General features: G+C 42.2%; 1 protein-coding gene across 1 annotated transcript in view; it reads left to right on the top strand.

The window, feature by feature from the left end:
- Positions 1–37: 37 nt before the first annotated feature.
- Positions 38–19,897, top strand: part of GAB3 (GRB2 associated binding protein 3) — a gene marked incomplete at its 3' end in the record, with an annotated part of 62,147 nt that continues 42,287 nt past the window's right edge. Inside the window, exon 1 of the mRNA XM_008640489.2 lies at positions 38–229. Within this exon, the coding sequence (XP_008638711.1) occupies positions 158–229 (72 nt within the window). The remainder of the gene's footprint in view (positions 230–19,897) is intronic.

Here is a 19,897-nt window from a genome sequence, read left to right on the forward strand (position 1 = left end):
CATCCCAGCGCACGCCCCCGCATCCCAGCGCACGCACCCGCACACACACACGCGCGGGCGGACGCACACACCCGCGCACACCCGCACAGAACAAGCACACACGCACAGGCAGCCCGCACCCTGGCTCCCGCTCCGCCGCTCCGCGCCCGGGGGGAAGATGAGCTCGGGGGACGTGGTTTGCACCGGATGGCTCATCAAATCACCCCCCGAGAAGAAACTCAAGAGATACGTAAGTGCAGAGGCTTTGCTGATATTTTTTTTCTCGCTAAAGGGATTTCGGCATGTGCTCACTGTCTGACTCTCCCTTTGAAATCTCTCGTCCGTTTCGGCTTCACCTTGGACCAAAACAAAAAGATTTCCAAGTCCATGCGCTTACAGAGTATTTTAGTTTTCACCGACATTCTTGTGCCCTCTGGAATTAACCTTTCCCGGCTCGTAAGATTATAATACTTCAGCTGTTATGCAACATATCTTAGGTTAAAAACCACATTTCGGTTTCAGTTAATGTTGCCGTAACTAACAGAATTGTAACAGAATTGCAGATGTCACTTTTCCAGGGACGGACAAGAACATCCTAAAAAGAAAGAAAGAAAAAAAACCCCGAACAGCCAAAATTCTAATAGTTTAGATTCTGGGGCTTAGCTTTGTTAAGATGCTCTGTAATTTCTATGACACTTGCTAACGGCAACATCTGCAATAGTTTTATTTACCAATGCCAGATGCAGTTGTTAGCAGAAAGCTTCGCTTTTGTTCTGTGATAAAGAGGTGCTGGAAGATGCTGTGCTGTAAAGTTCCTGATAGCTGAAAGGTGAAGGGAGCTGGGGAGCTGAAGCGAGCCCTGCATGGAGATCTGCAACTGCACTATGGGCCCCTTGTTTCATTCACTATCTGTTTGCCTGTTTGTCTGGGGGGAAAAAAAAAAAAAGGATGTGTGTTGCAAACATAGGAAACTGTCTCATTGCAGGGCTGCGAGGAAAGCACTCCGGGCAGGAATAAATGACCCCTAAAAATTTGCTTGGGACAGCATTAAAAATCTAAGCCCCTCGTGGGCCATTTTGCATACTCATTTGTGATGGTTCTTCATCAGGCATGTTGTTATGTTGTTCTGCTGTAACACTTTTGGAACCGATAATACCCATTTGAGTCATGCCCTTCTAACCTGACTTCCCCCAGAGCTCTGCACCGTACTCGAAGGATGCCACTGGCCGTGTCTCTGGCGCTCCGAGCCGTATGCACAGCTTACATCATTTGTCGGATTCACTTCTGTTTATCAGCATTTTCTCTGGAGTGCTGATGTTAGCTTTTCCCAGTAATATGAGGCATAACTGTCTCATGAAGAATATGGTGGATGTCATTTGGTAGCGTATTTTTTCTTTGGCTAAAAACTAGCAGAAAGGATAATTTACTGATGTTGGAATTTATTTTTAACTTATTCTAAGCCAGAGTTTCTTCTTTTAGACCACAGTATTGCATTGAAATGGCTGAATATTTGCTTTGTTCAGTTAGCATTTTCCAATTCTAAAATAACCACTATGATGTGTCTCACGGGAGCTGCAAATAAATTATGGGCATCTAATTTTTGCTGTATTTTGTAATGAGTGCACTAATAGCACTGTATAGCAGGCACAGTGTAAGAGCCACTGATTCACTCAGCTGATATCATTAGTAACTCTGTCAGTGAAGCTATTTTTGATGACTCAATATTCATAAAAGGGCAAAGTAGAGAAAACAGAATGTGATAAAGCTGGGATTTGAAAGCCCCCATTATACAGTCAAGATAATAGTCACAACAGGGGCTCTGATCAGCTCACGAGGCTACTTGCAGTCTGCTCTGCTCAGATTTTGCACTACAAAACCAGGGGAAATTTGGTCTATGTTATTCTCCAAATATCAGCCACTAGATTAGCCAGATCTCTGCAGATTAGGCCTTGTTTTCTGGTTAGGAGGGTAAGCTAGTCCTTTGTTCATAATAAAGCAGAAAGAAATCTGCTGCAAGTACAGCAAAGCTTAATGTCCTTTCTCATATGACTGGTTACACAGTGGATGCTACAAACCAAATGGAAATTGTCTCTCACCTGCTGTAAACTACTTTTCCCCTATTTTTCATAGAGTATCAAGAGCATGGCAGCTGTGCATCTTGCACTGGGGTAGCAGATAGCTCAGGCTGAACCACAGTGACTGCTTAAAAACAACAGAGCTTTAAAACAATGACTGTTTAAACTGACTTCAGTAGGTGTCAAGTGTCAATCGCTTACAGGAGAATGGTGTTGGCTCTGGCTCTGAACTGACAACATACATAAATCCCCGAGTTCAACACCACCCTTTGTGTTCAGCTGGAAAAGCCCATGGTCTGAGCCGGCGCTTCCAGGGAGCTTGAAGTGCCAGCTTGGCCTGCTGCTCATGGGACCTCTCGTACACTGCCCAGCCTCACTTGCTCTCATGGGGTTGTCTCCCAGTTTACATTTTCCTGAGTTCAGTGTCCGGCCTTTGTCAGGTCCGACCTGAGGGTCCCGTGTTTTACACACCGATAAATTCTTAAGCCTCCACCTATTACAATCACTAAGAAAATCCAGTTAATTTCAGTGGAATCTGTAGTTAACAGATCAGACAAAGCAATGAATTCAGGTTGTGAGATTGGGAGCTGCAATAGTCCCACTGAAGCCACTGGGAATGTTTGCAGTGTTTATAAAATTAAATAAATTAATCTTTCCAAGACTAGAGCCTAGAGACCAAAGTATACCTTCATTTATATTTGTTTTCTGATGAAAGCATTAAGTTTTCTATGCATAAACAAGTCAGAATTTGCCTCTAGGTAAGCAGAACATTATTTTCAAAACTTTGAAAGTGAAGAGCAGGTGCTAAGAGTCTATATTTTTCCTGTAATGTCTTACAAAGCCGATGCTCTTAGTAGCACTATTCTTAGAAGTGTCTTATCATTCCCTAACAAAGGCTGCTCTCTTGCTTGTGCAGGAAACGAACATGAGATTAATTACCCAAGTGTAACTTTCTGTAAAAACAGAGAGCTTAATGCTAAACACAGAGAATTCATTAGAAAGCACAGGGAGCTTTGCTACAGCAGGCAAATACTCTAATAGTGATTTAACAGCATGGACAATGCTTTTCTCTCTGTCAGATACTTGAACCGTGAAACCACCACGTCAGCCTATCTAAAGAGGCAGTTGTGCAAGGAGTCTCCCAGGAGAGTATTTGGTGCGTGTTGCAGTTCTTTGTCCTCTAAGTGTGACCTGAAAGCTGTGCTGCTTTCATTTCCCCACTTGGTTCCAGCTTTTCTCACCAGAAGAGGCCTGTGTGGGCCTGAGGGGTGCCAGGGAACACCCAAAGCTGGGGAGAAGCTGGGTATGGGGCAGGAGACAGAGAGGAAGAAGCTGCTAACAAAAACTAAGAAGTGGTGGTGATGGAGGTAAAGTCCATCCTGCTCTAGACCAAAAATGTTAAGTTTCAGGCATAGCTTGACATTCAGCCCCACAGGAGGAAAACCCACTGAAGATTTTTGCTGTTGATGTTAGTAGATCATAAATACCAGCCTCTGTGGGAATTAGATGTAACGGAGGAATCTGCTTCGAGTTTGATGGGTTTCACAGTTCCTTATATTGGTGCTGAGTACATCCATCCCAATTCTGAAAAGTCAGCACTGAATAGCTGGCTCCTTGATAGTTTCCATGTGGAAATATATCTGATCACTGACGGTTATTATTTGTTGTTTATTTATTGGGGGGGGGTGGAAGGAAGGAAGGAATGGTTTCATGGCCTTGAAAACAAAGGACTTACCACAGCCAGTGCAAAAAGTCATGATTAAAGGAAAAACAACATAGAAGAAGGTCCAGAGAATGTCTAATGAAATAAGAGACTGGTGCTATTGAGAAGACACATTGCTCATGCGCTGACAAGGAGGAAGAAATGGGATTTTTAACACACTGCTAATTGCAACCTCTCCTCAAATCGCTGTCCCACTGTTTGTCACACCAGTGAGGAACAGCAGCGGTAGCTCTACTGAACGCTCTGCCGGTGTTTACTTGCTCTTAGTGTTAAGTTACGTGGTTTGCAGTAGTAAAGGGCCATATACAGATGCTTGTTGTGAGTCACTGCAGCTCCATTTAAGTCAACGCTGCACAGCTGTACCCCAGCTGAAGAGCTATTTTTAATCTTCAGCACTATACAAATTGATGAGGGAAGACCACTTGCTCAAAAAAAGGCAAGTTTCCCACTTTACTTGAGTGACTGATTTCTTCAAACATTGTTGAAAATCAAAATTCCTTGTCAGCATTTCTAGAACAAGAGTCCCAAATGGACCCCATATTAGAAAATGTAGCCTTGCACTTCTACCACACTTCTTCTTGGAGTGTCTGGTCTGGGAAGACAAAGGCTGTAAATCAATGGATCCGATAGCAAAGCTGGTGGAGCAGTGTTCTCTCCTGCTGTGTCTGTGTGTGGGGCAGTAACAGAAGGGCACAGCAGAGCCCTGCCCGACATCTCTGACCGTTGGGGGACCTGGCAGGACCCAACCGCAGCACACCAAGGCTGGGGGTTTAGAAGATAAGAGAATCTAGACAACTTCTCCATTTTTAGCTGAAGTTCTGGTATTTATCAGAACAAACAGGAAGTTACTAGGAAGAAAAAGTAAAGTAGAATTATGGAAGAATTTGCTCAAGTAATAGGAACAGGAGCTGCAGAGCACTGCGAAGGGCAGGTGGGATGGAGAGCATCTGCTCTCTGATCCAGCACTGGGCTGCTGTCACCAGAGGACACTGCCACCCTCCCCTGAAAGAAATCCCCAAGTGCTTTGTGAGCTCAAGTACTTCTTCTGCTGGTTTGGGGGAAGTTTCTGAAAAATATCTCTCAAGATGAAACTTCAATTTAATTTTTATCCATAAGTCTTTTTATTTCCAAATGCTTCTTATAAAGCCTCGCCTCTTGAGTCCTGTCCCTTCTGAAGAGAGAATTCTGGCCAATTTCATACTTGTCTGGAATCAATATCCCGAGCTCCCTGAGTTTATTTAACCAATTTTCACAGGTTTTGTAACTCTGGTTCATAGTCTGGGCGGATGTAGGAGTCATGTTGGATGCAGAAAGTTGTCAGAGCCTTTTAGCTCATTCCAGTTTTAAGTTTTGTACCTATGTTTTTCTCTGTTGTTACTTCATTTTAAAATCCAGTGTGCATTCTGTCTATCTGGTTTGTGTATTAAAAAAGAACTGAATTTAGAGAAAATGAAGGCTTTCAAACAGGAGCTCCTGTGTGGCAGTCTACATGTTCCCTTCTCTGTGAAATCCTGTGCAAATTGATCTCACTGGTAAAATAACAGCAGAATATTTATGTTAGGGAGGAGTTTCCATCACTGGAATTAAACATTTGTAATTAGCTATGTGCAAATCAGACCTTGTTTTGGTAGGTTAAGTGCAATGTTTATTCTAGACCATTTTCTTACATTTTAACGATGTTTTGATAGTTTAAATGCAATGTTTAATGAGATAGGTTGACTTCTAAGAAAGAAATAATTTCTAAAAAACACTGCTGTTCTTGGCAACCTGTATATCAGAATAATTTCCCTTGAACTATTTATTTGGGTGGAGCCATAATAGTCCTGAAGCCCCAGCTTAATCTTTGGCTACATGTTTTCAGTGCACAGGAATGTCCAGCTATTGGTTTCTATTCAAAACAGAAACACACAAGTTATCAGGTCTTTGCATTCAAAAATAGAGCCTAAAAAACCCACGCTAGTTTGAAATAGAGAAGGAAATGTTAACTTGAGTGGTAATTAAACAAGTGATGCAGTCAAACATGGCTCAGAGGAAAATGCATTACAAGTTGTACTTTGGTGAAGTCTTTGTTGTAGTACTAAAACTTTGGAAATATGGATAAGCACATTACTTCTACCAATGATGCATTAAAATGCTATGAATATTTGTTATGAAAACTTGATAGGTTTTTGGGAAAGGGACAAGTTTATTCCTAAAGTGTTACTCGTTAGAAAAACAGTCATTTTATTTGCTTTTTTGTCCTTTTCATTTGATTTGGAAATGAATTTGTAATGTGATAAGACAAGGAAAAAATGCTGGGTTTGAAATAAAATTTGCATGTCAAAACATTACATCCAGCCAGATAAAATACAATTTCTTCTCTCTCATTTAATTGTTAAATAAAATGCAATGCTTTAACTTTTAAATGGTTTTTTGCTTTACAATAATATCCTTGCTTTGTTTCAGTTTGTGTTGCATCAGGAAAATAAACAAACAAACAAACCAACAATCACATAGCCATGCAAAACTCAGTTTTAAAATGTGTTGCAGCTTAGTACTTGTTAAAAATAAACCTCAACTGATGCCTAGTCCCTTTCTGAGGCTAATTCATTCATAGCTTTGTAATTGTTAGAATGAGACAACTGTTCCTAGAGATTTTGTTATTCCCTTCCCTCCTGATGCCAAAAGCCCCACCTGACCCCTGCAGTCAAAACTGCATTGTTTCTTTCCACAAAAGCCCTGAACAGCACATTTCAGTTATTCAGGATCCCTTTTTATAGAGCATTTTACAGAAAGGCAGTAAAATGTGGTTATTAGTATGAATTTGAAATTACTTAAATGAGAGTGTTAATTTAAATGGAACTTAGATTGTCATATGAAAGTTTTTGACTCTTTTTGACAATGCTTTTTTTAAAAAGACAATACTTTCTGTGAGGCCTGTTAGTGATAAATATTCATCCTGTGACTCCCAAGTCTCAGGACCATGGGTTATGTATTCATATTTCTGTTGGACAGAATAATGGCCATGAGGGGACCCTTTCTAACTTCACAACTGTTGTAATGTCAGCAGAGCACATAGTTTGTGAACAATCTGTTTTTACATACCAGACTTGCAAACTGTTTGTAGAAGTTCAAGGATTTTACAGTTGTGAAGGCATTTTTTCAAGCTGACACGAACTGGTCGTGCCAAGGAGGAGCCAATAGTTCAGAACAAGCATGAGCTACGTTTTACTTGCAGACTTTACAAACTGAGCAGTAGAGCCTCTAAGTTTACCAGAGTCCTGGGTTTCTAAGCACTGGGAGAGCCGGCTCTGTGTGCCTGATGTAAAGCTGCGCTTCCAAGGGCTGTTGCCAGTTCCACAGAAAAGCCCCTGGCATTCAGAGGTGACTGTGAGCTGATCAAATCACTATGGGAGGAGAAGAAACATATGAAGAGATGCCAGCTGAGTTTACAGTAGCAGTGAAGAAACAGTTTCAGGAGAAGTGATAAACTCCTTCGCCAAGTGTTCACTGCTGTTCCAGCTACATCATCTGGATTGTTTACTAATATTTATAGTGGAAGCTTTGCAAGCTTAAGAAGTTTTATTTTTAATAAGTTCAACATTTTGAACCCATCCTAAGAAAATAATTGCATTCTCACTGAGGCCTTAGGTTTAAAAATAAGAAGCACTCAAGTAGCTCAGGGAATTGGGTTTTTTGAGATTTTCAAGTGTGCTGCTCCCACTGAAAAAAGGTTTGCAACATGTTTTCGCTCTGTCCTCCCCTGACTCCAGGCCTACTTTTACAGGTCTTCACTGGTTAACTTTCCTGGTAAAACTGTGGGATTTGGACTTCAGCTGAAAATGGACTGTTACTCCAATTCCATTTTATACTTTTTCAGATAGTCCTTTTTGACATCTAACTGTCACATCAGCCTTGAGATACGGACTATAGAATAATGGGGAACTGGTTTTGAAAACTGATGGAAAACCACCAGCTAAATCCCATCATTATTTCAGAATCCTCCCCAAACTCCCGCTATCATCTGTGCTGAGCCTGAGAAATAGTCACGCTGAAACGTCATTAAGACAAACAAACAGAAAGGTTAGGGAACAATCAGATAGGCATAGGAAGAACAGGCTTCGTGGTGGTGACACTGCTTTGGTTCCCCTGTGCATCCCTCTCCTTTGGGTTTGCAGACTGGAAGCTTAATAATTCTGGTATTTAAAGGCAAAAAAAGAGAAGCATTTATTGAAGTGTTACTAGATTGCAATGCTTTAACAGTTTTAATATGTTCATATGTTCTTTTTTTTGCTTTGCTTTTTTTCAAATTCACAACTGAAAGTACTGTTGCTATGTTACTGTAATGGTGTGTAGGCTGCTAAATAAATAGAGGGAGTTTAGTCCATGCCAGAAATAGAAAGCCAGGTCAAAGGTGACATTTGGGACATGTTGAGGGAAAAAAAAAAAAAAAAGAGAATATATAATTATTTCTTTCCTTCCTATCATTCTCTTCAGTCTCATTAAACCCAGACGACTCAGAAGGAAATTACAGCAGAACTTCTGATCATGTCACAGTATAAAAAATTGACACCTTGGGAGTTCTAAGTCTTTTGGCTTTGTTCTTTGCAAGAGCAAATGCACACAGTAGAACAGTGGCACCTCACACTCCTGTGAATTGAGCAGGTACTTGGAGGTATCAAAGGACACAGGGACTGCTGAAAATTCACTCTGCAAAGGCACGCTTGGAAGGGAAAATCTGTCAGAGGAACAAGCTTTGAGAAAAAAAACAAAACAGGAAATTTGAGTCCATTGTCCTTTTTGGGGTAGTCTGGCAGGTTCCCAAGGACCAGATCTACAGCTCAGGCTCTTTGTGAGTAGCCCCATGTACCTGCCTGCACCTTTGGCTGCCTGAACGTCTTCATGAGCCTGCCTTGTGAGCGTGCACAAGGGCAGGGGCATTTCACCCTCCTCTGCTGCCTGTGCATGCTCCTGCTGTACCTTGGCACCACGAGCTCTTGTTCAAGCTCCAGGGGCTCATGCAGTAAATGGGGGGCACTGCAAGCCACTTAGGTGAAAAGCAGAGCCCAGCCCTCCCTCCATCCGTGTGAGCTGGAGCAGAAGCAGCCCTTATCCCAGGAATGAGCCCAGCAGCCTCCTGCCTCGCAGAGGGAGGCCTCTGACTTCATTTCCAAAATGTTATGGCAGATGCTGGAAGCTCCGGGCTGTGTTCCTTGAGCACCACGCTCCTCTCCCCTCCCAGCACCGCCGTGGGCAGGCACAGTGCCCTGATGGGCCCTGCCTTGCCCTTGGCCCCGCTGCTCCCCCAGAAGCATCAGCAGCTCTGAGCCCAGGCAGAGCAGCTGGGAGCTGTCAGACCTTCCCCTGGCAGGCGGCAGGACACAGAACGGCACTGAGTTAATTTAGCACGTTTGTAATTAATCTGAAGATCTTCTCTTTAAGTATATATGTTTACTTACAAACAAATTCTTCATGTGACACAATATGAGGCCTCTAATTTCTTTTTGTGTTAGGGAAGAAGCCCACAGCAAGAACCTAAACCAGTTCAGTGCATGCAATCCTATTAGAGATTTCTTGGTGTTATTTTTGTAGTTCCACAAATCTGTTACCTTTCTGCAAACAAACAAGTAGATGTTCCCCTTACCCAAGAGACCTTTGGATCTGAAGCATCCCAGAAAATCCCACATTTAGCATAAAATTTATAGAAGAGGATTAAATTAGAGGTACAATGAGAGCCAAAGATTCGACAAATCTTGATCCTAAATTGCACAGGGTTTAAAATTTTCTTTGTAATCACTCCTTGAATGAAGGTGTGGAATTTGAAAAACTAGGAGCATTTCCTGATATGGTGGATGTGAATAGCTGGTTTAATAAGATACTTTCCTAATTTTCAGCCCCAAGCCAACCCCTAGTGCCTTAGACCTTGGGGTGTGTCTGTCTTTCTGTGTCAGAAAACAAACAAGTAGTTTAGGATCCATCAGGGTTGTTTATTTACTTTCATCACGAGTTTGCTGCTGTAATTGGTTGTATTCAGTATTCAGCCTCACACTGAAGGAGAGGGTGTTAGAGGCTTTCTTGTCCCCTGTGGAGTTCAAACCCTCATTTGGACTCTGTCAAATCCTTTACCCTTGCCAAAGACTGCATTTATCTCAAACCCTAAAGTGCAATTACTGTGATTTATCTTTCTTTGGAGAGAATAAGATTTTACCAGGCATTTTCTCCACAGAAGTCTGCAGCTGGGAGAAGAGCAACCTACAGCCTGTCCTTTCCAGGCCTGTGTTGCATATGCTCAGCAAACTGTCCAGTTTTAACCAGCAGCAGCAGCATTGCTAAATGGAATGAAGGATGAATTATACCCTCTGCAGTTCTGTTATATTGTCCTCCTATGGGACCTGTTTGCCTTTCATTATATTTCCAGGTCCTTGAAATGATCTTCTAAAACTTTTAAGTACACTTGGTGTGCTGGTTGGTAGATTAAAGCAGTTGACCCGTTAGAGTAGTCCAGATGGGCTGCAGGGATGTTTCCTGTGCTCTTTGTTGGGGCAAACAGCTGGGTTGTTAAACTGGATGAAATTATGCCAAGGCAGAAGATGGCAGACGTGGCCAGCTTTCAGATAAGCTGTAGTTAGCTGGATGAAGATTAAGCATATTCACATTGCTGCTCTCAGTCACTGTGAACTCCCCTCACTGTGCCACTTACCTTGTCATGGGGCCAGAGCTGCTTTAGTAAACTTGCCATTAGAGAGCAGGTGACACGAGTTTGGGAGGTGAAGAGTCAGGGGGAGCTGTGTGAAGCTGTAGCTGTGCAGTCCTTTCCAGAACACAGTGATGGAGAGCGATAGCCATAGAGATGCACCCCAGTGACAGGTCTGAGGAACAATTTGCCTGTAGTTTAGCAATCTGAGCTATGTGAAGACTTCAGCAGTGGTGGCTCTAATTCTCATATGCTCAGAACATACTGTGCAGCCACAGACAGGTTTCAGTTTGACTTGTTGCTCGGGTTTACTGGATTTGGAAATGGAACTGGGATCTCTATATGAGCATATTGTTGTAGATTTTAGTTCAGAGACGGGGGTTTTTTTAAAGAAGGTATTTTATGTGCCATCTATGCATATGAATAAAATATAAAGAGCAGAGGAAAGCACTCGGATAAAAGACCTTATAGTATTAATGGGCATAAAGCCTAAGATCAGTTTGTTGTAGGGCAGCTGGTCACTTCTGACTTCCAGCTAGGGCTGCTGCAGTCAGAGTACCTGTTTTGAGTGGAAACATGGTTGTGCAGAATCACTCCAGATTTAGTTCATGGTGCACAATCTTCATGGCTCCTTGCTGGGATGACAAGAAAAGGCACATGAGCCTGCAAGGCAGCAGCAGCAGCAATGAAGTGTTGTAGCACAGCTGAGTCTGTACCATCTAGCACGAAACTTTTCCCTTCAGAGTCAAGTGCACCCATAAAGAACAGAAAGGCCAAGTGAACACTGGCTTTAATAAGCTGCTGGAATCAGGCAGGTGCACAGTCAGACTGCAGGTTAGATCTGAAGCTTTCATTTGCCTTTATGAGTTTGCACGAATCTGCTTGGAACACCTCTTTGTCCTCTCTGAAAAGGTTTCAGGTACAAAGTACTTAGACTCATCAGAAAAAAAACTTTAGATAGAAATGGCACCTCATGTTCTTTAGGAAAACAAGAGCCTAGAGAGAAACCAGAAGCTAAAAAATACAGTCTCAAATTCTAACCTATTATGACCATATTTATGGTCATAATAATGGGGAACATTTAAATGATCTATTTTCCTACATATTCCTTACTACTAACAACAGTACCTTGTGACTGGTGATGTCTTGTCTCCTTTAAACACTGAACTTGAATATCAGGGTTGAGCTCAAGGCTTTCCTCTTTAGCTTTTGTATGAATTGACTGAATGCAGATCAAGTACAGAGCCATGATCCTCTGCAACAAGGGAGTGGGAAGAGAAAAGCAGATAGGAGGATTTTGCATCCCAGTGGAAACCCCCAGATCTGCCATTATTATCAGAGCTCCTGGTAGCTCCAGTGACACTGGGAGAGATGGTATGTGGTATAGCAACTGCAGCATTTACCAGCTTGTAATTGGAAAGTGGAGGCAATGAATGGATATGAATATGTTCAAATGCACAGTTTCTGTTCATTTTGTGTAACATCTCACTCACAAGATTTTCCACAAAAAGATTTTTCAGCAAGATAAAATTATGGTGAGAAATAAAAGCAGAGTTGCAGAGAAATTGGTAACTTCTTAAAAAGAGTAAACTGTCACTGAAACGTCTCACTTTCTATTTGAGAGATAAAATCTATGCATGGTGCAGCCATTTTTGCTTTGCCTGGCATAAGATTTGCATGACTCATGGCCAACACTGTGCTGGGGACCTAGAAATACAGAATGCAAAAGCAGATGCTGGCTGCCGGCTGGGGGATTCCTGCAGCATCTCTGAAATGCTGACCCTGTTTGATGGGGCAGCACAGAGAGTGCAGGCCAGTGCATGTAATGCTTCTCCCCAGGTGAGGGCATTGATCTGAGGGGTGAGAGACAATGCAAAAGCTGCCAAATACCTCCTGTCCTAACAGGCAGTCCCTGCTGGTGAGGATGGATGATGTAATGGATCAAGCAGGAGAAGAAGGTTTGCAGTGAGGAGGGTGTAAGATTTGAAAGGCTGCACGTAGGAATGAGGAGTCGCAGTCCTAATTTGAGTAGCAGGCAGCTCAGCAGATGGCCCAGCAGACGAGTTGCTATGCACCACGGCATGTGTGAGAACACAGAATCACAGAATGGCTTGGGTTGGAAGGGACCTTAAAGATCATCTCATTCCAGGCCCCTGCCAGGACGCCACCCACTACATCAGGTTGCTCAGGGCCCCATCCAACGTGGCCTTGAACACTTCCAGAGAGGAGGCAGCCACAGCTCTCTGGGCAACCTATTCCAGTGCCTCACCACCCTCTCAGTAAAGAACTTCTTCCTAACATCTAATCTGAACATGAGAATGGTGGTGAGGCACCAGCACACACAGAGCCCTGCCCTGTGCGTGGTACAGGGACCCATCAGATGTCATGTTCCTTACCCCAGCTGTGCCCTCCATCCCCCATCATGGTGCTTTCCTGGCTTGCACACCGAGCTTCCCACAACAGTATTTCATTTTGCTGTTCTGCAATACAGCCATTTCCTCCGCCGTGCTTTGCCTTCCCTCTCCAAACAGAGCAGAGCCCATCTCCAGCAGTGGAGGTCCTTGCCAGTCACAGTGACACCAAAGTCACATCACTGACTTCTCCTGCCTGAGGCAACAGCTCTCAGGCTGAGCTGGCACCTCTCAGGCAGGAAAACCTCGTCACTCTTTGGGCCACAGAACAGCCTTGCTGGCATGTTTTGGGGTTATTTCCTACAATTCCAGTTCCTCCAGCAGTGAAGTCTAGTAGCCAGAGATGTTTCATATGCATCCTATGTGACATGCACCTTCCCTAACAACTTCAACTCTTTGGGAATTTTAGGAAAAAACTTCAGAAAATCTCGAAAAATCTCTAAATCTCTTTAAGAACTGGATAGTTTGCAGCTGACTTCTCCAGAGGATCTGTTTTGCTGCTTGCTGTTTGTGAGTCCTTGGGGCTCCATTTGCAAATCACCTAAGCACTTATGGCTAGATGCTGGAAAAAGCATCTTTACCCCTAATAGTTTAGAGTGGCCGTTGACAACTCACAGTCACATTGTGATGCCACTCAGCATACCAGTGATAGAAGCTTCTTTTTTTCCAGGCTGTTAATTCAGAGCAATATATTCCTGTGGGAAATTCCAGAAATCCATGTTTAGTGATACAGCAATAACCTGCCTCAGTAGCCAGTTTGCATGTAATGCTGATGAAATGGTTGCCACTGACTTGTTCCAAGAAGCTCCATTTCCAATGTAATCTGCAGGAAAACCACATAGATGCATCGTGATGCATGAATTCAGATCACTATAATTAGGCTGATAAACATCTTCTCGGATATTCTTGGGGTGAGTGACATCTTTTTGCTTTAACTGCTTCTGGAGCAATGTAAACTAAACTGAGAACAATGTTCCTTTTATCAATAGCAGAGTGTTCCCATGGAGTGCTCATGCCAGCAGATACATGGCAGCTCAGCTATGCCAGTAAAAAACGGAGACAGCCCTTTGATTCAAGCAGCAGCAACACAAGCAGTGGTAATCCCTGCTTTCCCACTCACTATCCTGTCTGATTCCTTTTGTTATCTCCAAGTCTTAAGAGCATAGTTCAGGTTTTGTGTCTCCTTCACTCTTGGTGTATTTACTCAAATTGCAAACAAAGAGATTCTTTAATCTCTCCTATTTTTACTATAGCCCCTTGGAGCCTGCACTAAGACTTCCCAAAGTGCTAAGCTCATCCAAGGGTACTGTTGGCCAGTCATTGGGGCAACAGTAATTTTGTGAGTCCCCAGTGAAAATTCTTTGGATGAAGTGGTGGACTAGGATACGTGGTTGAGGGTATTTCACTACTGGACCTGTAGAGAGTGTTTAGCAAGGAGGATGTTCTGATCATCCATAATTAAATCCTGTATATACAGAAGCCAACCAGCAACAAAAGAACCCAGGCCTGTATTCACTGCTTGTAAAATCAAACTCTCTGAAGTATCTCTCAGCATAAGGACTGTGAGACAAAGAGGAAAGTTTTAAACTAGTAAGGGGAAAACTTAAACATCATGATCATCTGTCTTATTGTCAAGAAGCAGAAGGATGTTAAAAACTGCTATGCTGGCTGATTTATTTTCAACAAAAATTATTTGGGGGGGCGTTTTACATGCTTACAGTAAAACAGTTAAATAAGAAAAAGTGAAATCCACTAAGACTTTTGAATAACTTTTTTGTTCATAACATGCTTGTACAATAGAGTAGTCAAAATGCAATAATCAGACTATGTTTCTTCCATGCTTGAACATTAGTGGCCATCTGGAAAACTGTGTGTTCCCTATATTCTCTCAGATCCAGTCCAGAGCTGCCTGACTTGTCCAGGGGCTGTCTTTAAATAGGAATGGTGGCAACAGACCTTTCTGCTAAAGACATCAGAGGAGCTTCTAGAGCAGCAAAGGAAAATGCCCAAGTGCTGGAAAAAATCTTTCCTTTTGTGGAAAGATCTTGTAGAAGATCTTGCTTGTGGCAAGGGCTCTGCCAGTGCAGATCACTTTTCTGCCTGTAGCAGCTTACTTGAAAAACTTCATCTGAAACCGCCAGTTATCACGCTGCTGGTGCAGGGTGTTGCCTCTTCTGTTCCCAGTAACAACTCTGAGCTGTGGCTGGGGTCTGTTCTGGGAACAGGCTACAGTCACTCTCGTTAGTCAGCAAATACCAGAGCCCCAGGGCAGGGACTCTGCATCAGGGAACAGGGAAACGGGGACATATCCAATGCCTGTTGGTAATTCAGTTGTTAAAAATAAATGTTGACTTGATGAACTTCTAACCAAACACCTGATAACAAAGGAACTCTGACATGACGATAAAAGTGCTCAGCTTCTAAGGTCAGGGTATAACTGTGGTAAATGCTGGGGACATCTCAGCTGAGTGGAAAGAAGAGCTGAGGTAGTTACCTAACTACAGGAGCCTTGGCAACTTTGCCCCCTGTTCTTTTGAAACCCATGCCTCACAATGTTATACATTTGACTTACTATTATTCCTGTATTTGCTCAGCTTTTTGGTGAAAATATCATTAATTACTAATTTACTTCAGTGGAATGAGTCCAACAGTGTGTGTGTAGTGCATTTAGTGATTTCAATCCTAAGCCTATAATTGCTCTTTCCTGTATATAATGCTGTTGGGAAAAATTCTTAGTTTCACAGTGTCAAGCCCTTAATTAATCAAGGACCAAACCAGAAGCAGAGAGCTCTGGAGAAGATTGTCAGGCATCGGAAGTCACTGGTAGTAAATCTTTGTGGAAACAGTGCCTGGCTGCAGCTGCGGGACTTTCCTTCCAGTTGCACACTCCCATGGCTGTAAATGCAGAGCTGGTTCTTTTCCCCTGTGCAAAGGCAAGGCAGAGCCACCAAATCTATGCTCAGGCACAATCCGTGCTCAGCTGTGTCTGACACAGGGAACTCTGGAGCAGGACTGGGGCAGCAGCTTTGTGGTGTGGGAATGCAAGACACACACATGCAAAAAAAAAACCCTAAAAGAGTCAGGCTCAGTGCAGTCCAGGACTTGAATGTCTCTTCAGAGGCCTTTGGCTTTCCTGCTTTTGACTCTGTCCAGGCAGCTCCACCTGTCCTGCATTCTTCCTTTGGCGGTTCTCATGGCTAACCCTCAGCATCCATGCATTCCCTGGCCTCCTTGGGTGGCTGTGGCCCATGCTAGCCCACATAAAAGTGAAGCAGCGACAGGCTTAGGAAATGGCAAACAAGCAAAAAGATCTCTCTCGCTGCTTCTCTCCCTTGAATGGCAGCTTCTTCAATCAGGGGCTGTTAAGAGGATCTTGGAACAGGGTCATACTCCTGTGAGAAGGGCTGTGGTCCTGGAGCTCTGGAAGAGCTGGGCTGTCTCTTTCAGAAGGTTTTCTGACACAGAGCACGTGACATCTGTCACATAATGCCGTGACAAAACAGTGTTTCTACCTCAGAGCTGAAGCAATGTGTGAAGTGAAATTAAGCATAGGTATATGTCATGGGTTCTGATTCAAATGTGGATTAGAAAGCACGCAAGCAACAGTCTGTCTCTAGAGACATTGACTCTTTGCAGCAAAAGAATGAAAGTGAAAATATCCTGAAAAACAGTAAAACTAAGATTACTGCCTGGAAAAAATACCAATTTTTCAAATTGGATGCAAGAAGTTGTACAGGGAAGGGGCATGGGATGATTTTAGTGCTTCTTTATTCTTCAGCTTTAGTTGTACATTTTGGGTCTGATTTTACACGATTTTGTACCCAAGAAAAGCTTTAGTTTTCCTTTTAACTGTCAAATAGAAACAAACACAAAATCAGCCATGGAGAAGGAGCCTTGGATTAAACAAACACAAAGTCCTAATACAGCTGGATTCAAGGCAATTGGATTATTCTGCCTAATTTTAGTAAGAATTGAAATAAAACCATTGCGGAGAGGAGACTGAGGTTATAGGATCAATATTAGCATTCAAAGAGATAGACAGAAATGTCTTATGGCGTATTTTAAATATTTATTTTGGATTTATTGAAAGATGACTACTCAAATACCCCTAATTCCTAGATAGGCTTAAAATTCCATTTTCATTTCTTTTTAATAAGTCATTGTTTAAATTGTGTGTATTATAATCTCATGACAGTAGCAGTGCAATAATACTAGTATGCACCATCATTCTCAACTTACGTTAAGTAATAAGAAATACACAGAATAAAACATGGACATCTGTGATGGGGTTTAAAAAATTAATTCAAACAGTAAGACTAGAAGCTCTTTAAGTGCCAAATTATTGTTGCAGAAGTATTCTTTTTATCTATGGGTCATGATTTCCAAGAAACAAGTGAAAAAACATAAACACTTCCAAGCATTTGTCCCTTTAGGCACAGACTGTATTAAAAAACAACAACAAAAAATACTTCAGGGACTGAAAACAAATGCTGGCCAGGGCATTTTAGACAGAAACCAGTAATGCCTAACCTGGTGAACAAGCAAGAAGAAAATCTTGCAAACGGTGTTATTACCTGATTCATGGAAGTTCTCCATTCAGCTGAGTTTTAAAATTTAGTTCCCTTTAAGATTAAGGAAACAAATTGGAAACCTTCTTCTGTACCAGAATTCAAAGCAGGAGATGGTTGTGGTAATTACTGGCAAGCAAATAGTAAATACTCTCAGAGGTGAAAAACCACAGAGCTGGAAATCATGCCTCTGCTAAGTTGAGTCAGATTCTGTGCTTAATTACACTGCATGAATAAATTATTGAAAGACACATTTCAAACTTTTTTTCAGAGGTGAAAAGGATAATGCAAATTCTTACTTTTGCACAGCAGGGCGAAGTGTGCAGAAGAGTGTAACATCATGGCTTTGCTGCATTATTGGTTTAGAGGTGCCCTTTTGAGTAATACAAGAACAAACATCCCATTGCTCCCAGGCTAGATTAGTATAAGTTATTTAAGCATCTAAATTCATTTTGTTTCCTGTGTGGGTTCTTTGATGGTGGTTTGATCCACAATAAAAAGGTAGTAGGAGTATCAAAGATAGTCTGAGTATCCATGCTGAGAAGGTGAAAGAAAATCAGCATCACATAGTCTTTCATTGATATGAACACTAAATAATGGCACTAGCACTGTTTCACCTGAAACAAGAAGCACATTGGAATTCCATAAAAGTCAGTATGGTTGATTTTTCTTGAAAATCTCCTGGAGCCAAGCTGAGCAAATACTGTAAGCTTTGGAGCTGCCTGGCAAAGTTATGCTTCATGTTTCTTCTCAAGTCTTCATCTGTCCAAATTCTGCTCTGATTGCACCACAGGGAGGGCCAAAGTCAGAGCAAAATTCTTTGGGTTGTACTTAGCATGGACCATACCCATCAAAAACCACCAATTTCAGACAGTGTTGAGTGTGAAATCAGAAAGTGGCCACAGCTTTTCTGTCTGTTGCAATCTTTGAAATTTCCCCAAGAAAATATGGTTTGCTGGGCAAGCAGTAGTGTCATAAAAACCTTCCGTGCCTCCTTTGGAAGCTTTTCCAGTATTCCTCTATGTCTTACAGTCAACCCATCATTCTGGGGTTAGATTGCTTTTCAACAAATTTCCCTTGTTTGAGACATTACATCGTATTTCTTATCTTTACCATGCACAGGACACATGGCTTTTGTGTGTGTCTGATTATTCTTGTAACCTGCTGAAGTCAGAAAAGAATTTTTTCCCCTTGTTTCTCTAAAGCCAAGATGCTATTCTTCATCTTCCCATGAGATACTGTTTTCTCTCTCTATGGTCTTCCCTCTAAATCAGAGTCCTGACAAATGGAAGATACACATCCCTTGGCATATCCCTGGAAAACAGCTCCCTGGGATTCTGCAGTGACTTTTAACACAAACATCAAGAATCACCACATTCTTCCTGGGCATTGTAAAGTAATAAAAAAATATATTTTCTCCTGAGAAAAGGCTTTTCTATCTGCAGATGGACTAGATCAATCATTAAATGCTCACGAGTTCACATTTACATTTGCCTTTTGCCATCTCCCTCAGCCTGCCTTTTAAAAGCCTCCTAAAGCCACCAGCTCTGGGCCAGTGCTCTCTGAATGGGCACATCTGTGCCACAGCCACACTTAACTGTGGCTGAAAAACCTCCGTAATCTTAGGGCTTAGAATCCACTCGCTTCTGGCTGATTTATCATCACTGTGAGTGTAACACAGATCTTTGTCCTGACCAGGGGGTATTTCACCTCCCAGCAGGCTTCATTTAAATCTAGCAATTAGACTTGAAGTGTCAGTCACCACATCAGCAACACTCAACCTGGTGGGGCTGCTGCCTGCAGCACACACCATACATGTTGCTTGTTGCACTGCACCCTCACCAGGAACATTTACAATCTCCTTTGCTGAAAAACATGGTAAGGAAGAGTCATAAGTGAAGGAGAAGAGTAGGAGTAATTCCGCATTCAGTTCTAAATTTGTGTCAAGTGTGGGATGAAGTTTAAAATAAGAAAAGATAATAGTTGGGGTTCTGTTGTTTCTTTCCACCTCTTAGTAAAATCATTTTTGGTCATACTCCTTACTTCTTTAAAAACGTAAAATCAAGTGATAGATCTTTGCTAAAGCATTCCATGAGTTAAAATTAAACTTGAAAGTTAGCAAGAGGTGCTACTTGCTCTTGCATTTACTTCTATATTATTTTTTCATGTCAGAAAAGGGTAACATGCAAATATCTCTTAGTGGTTTAAACAAATAAGCCATGAAGTCTAAAAAAAGGAAAGCAGTTACTGCTTTCTGTGTACAACCACTGCTTTCAGAAGTCTCTTTTATATCTGCTGCCTGTGAGTATGACTCCATTTTTACTCAACAATATTCTGCATTGTTGGGGTAGGAAGGATTAGGGGAAGGGATTTTACTAGCTTGGTTTTCTCCTTGAAGGGAATGCCTGCAGTATTCCTCCCCTGGCAACCAGCAAGGACATGGGGAATGGCACCAGGGTAAACCTTGT

This window comes from Corvus brachyrhynchos, unplaced genomic scaffold (assembly GCF_000691975.1).
Source record: "Corvus brachyrhynchos isolate BGI_N302 unplaced genomic scaffold, ASM69197v1 scaffold398, whole genome shotgun sequence".
NCBI classification, from domain to species: Eukaryota; Metazoa; Chordata; class Aves; order Passeriformes; family Corvidae; genus Corvus; species Corvus brachyrhynchos.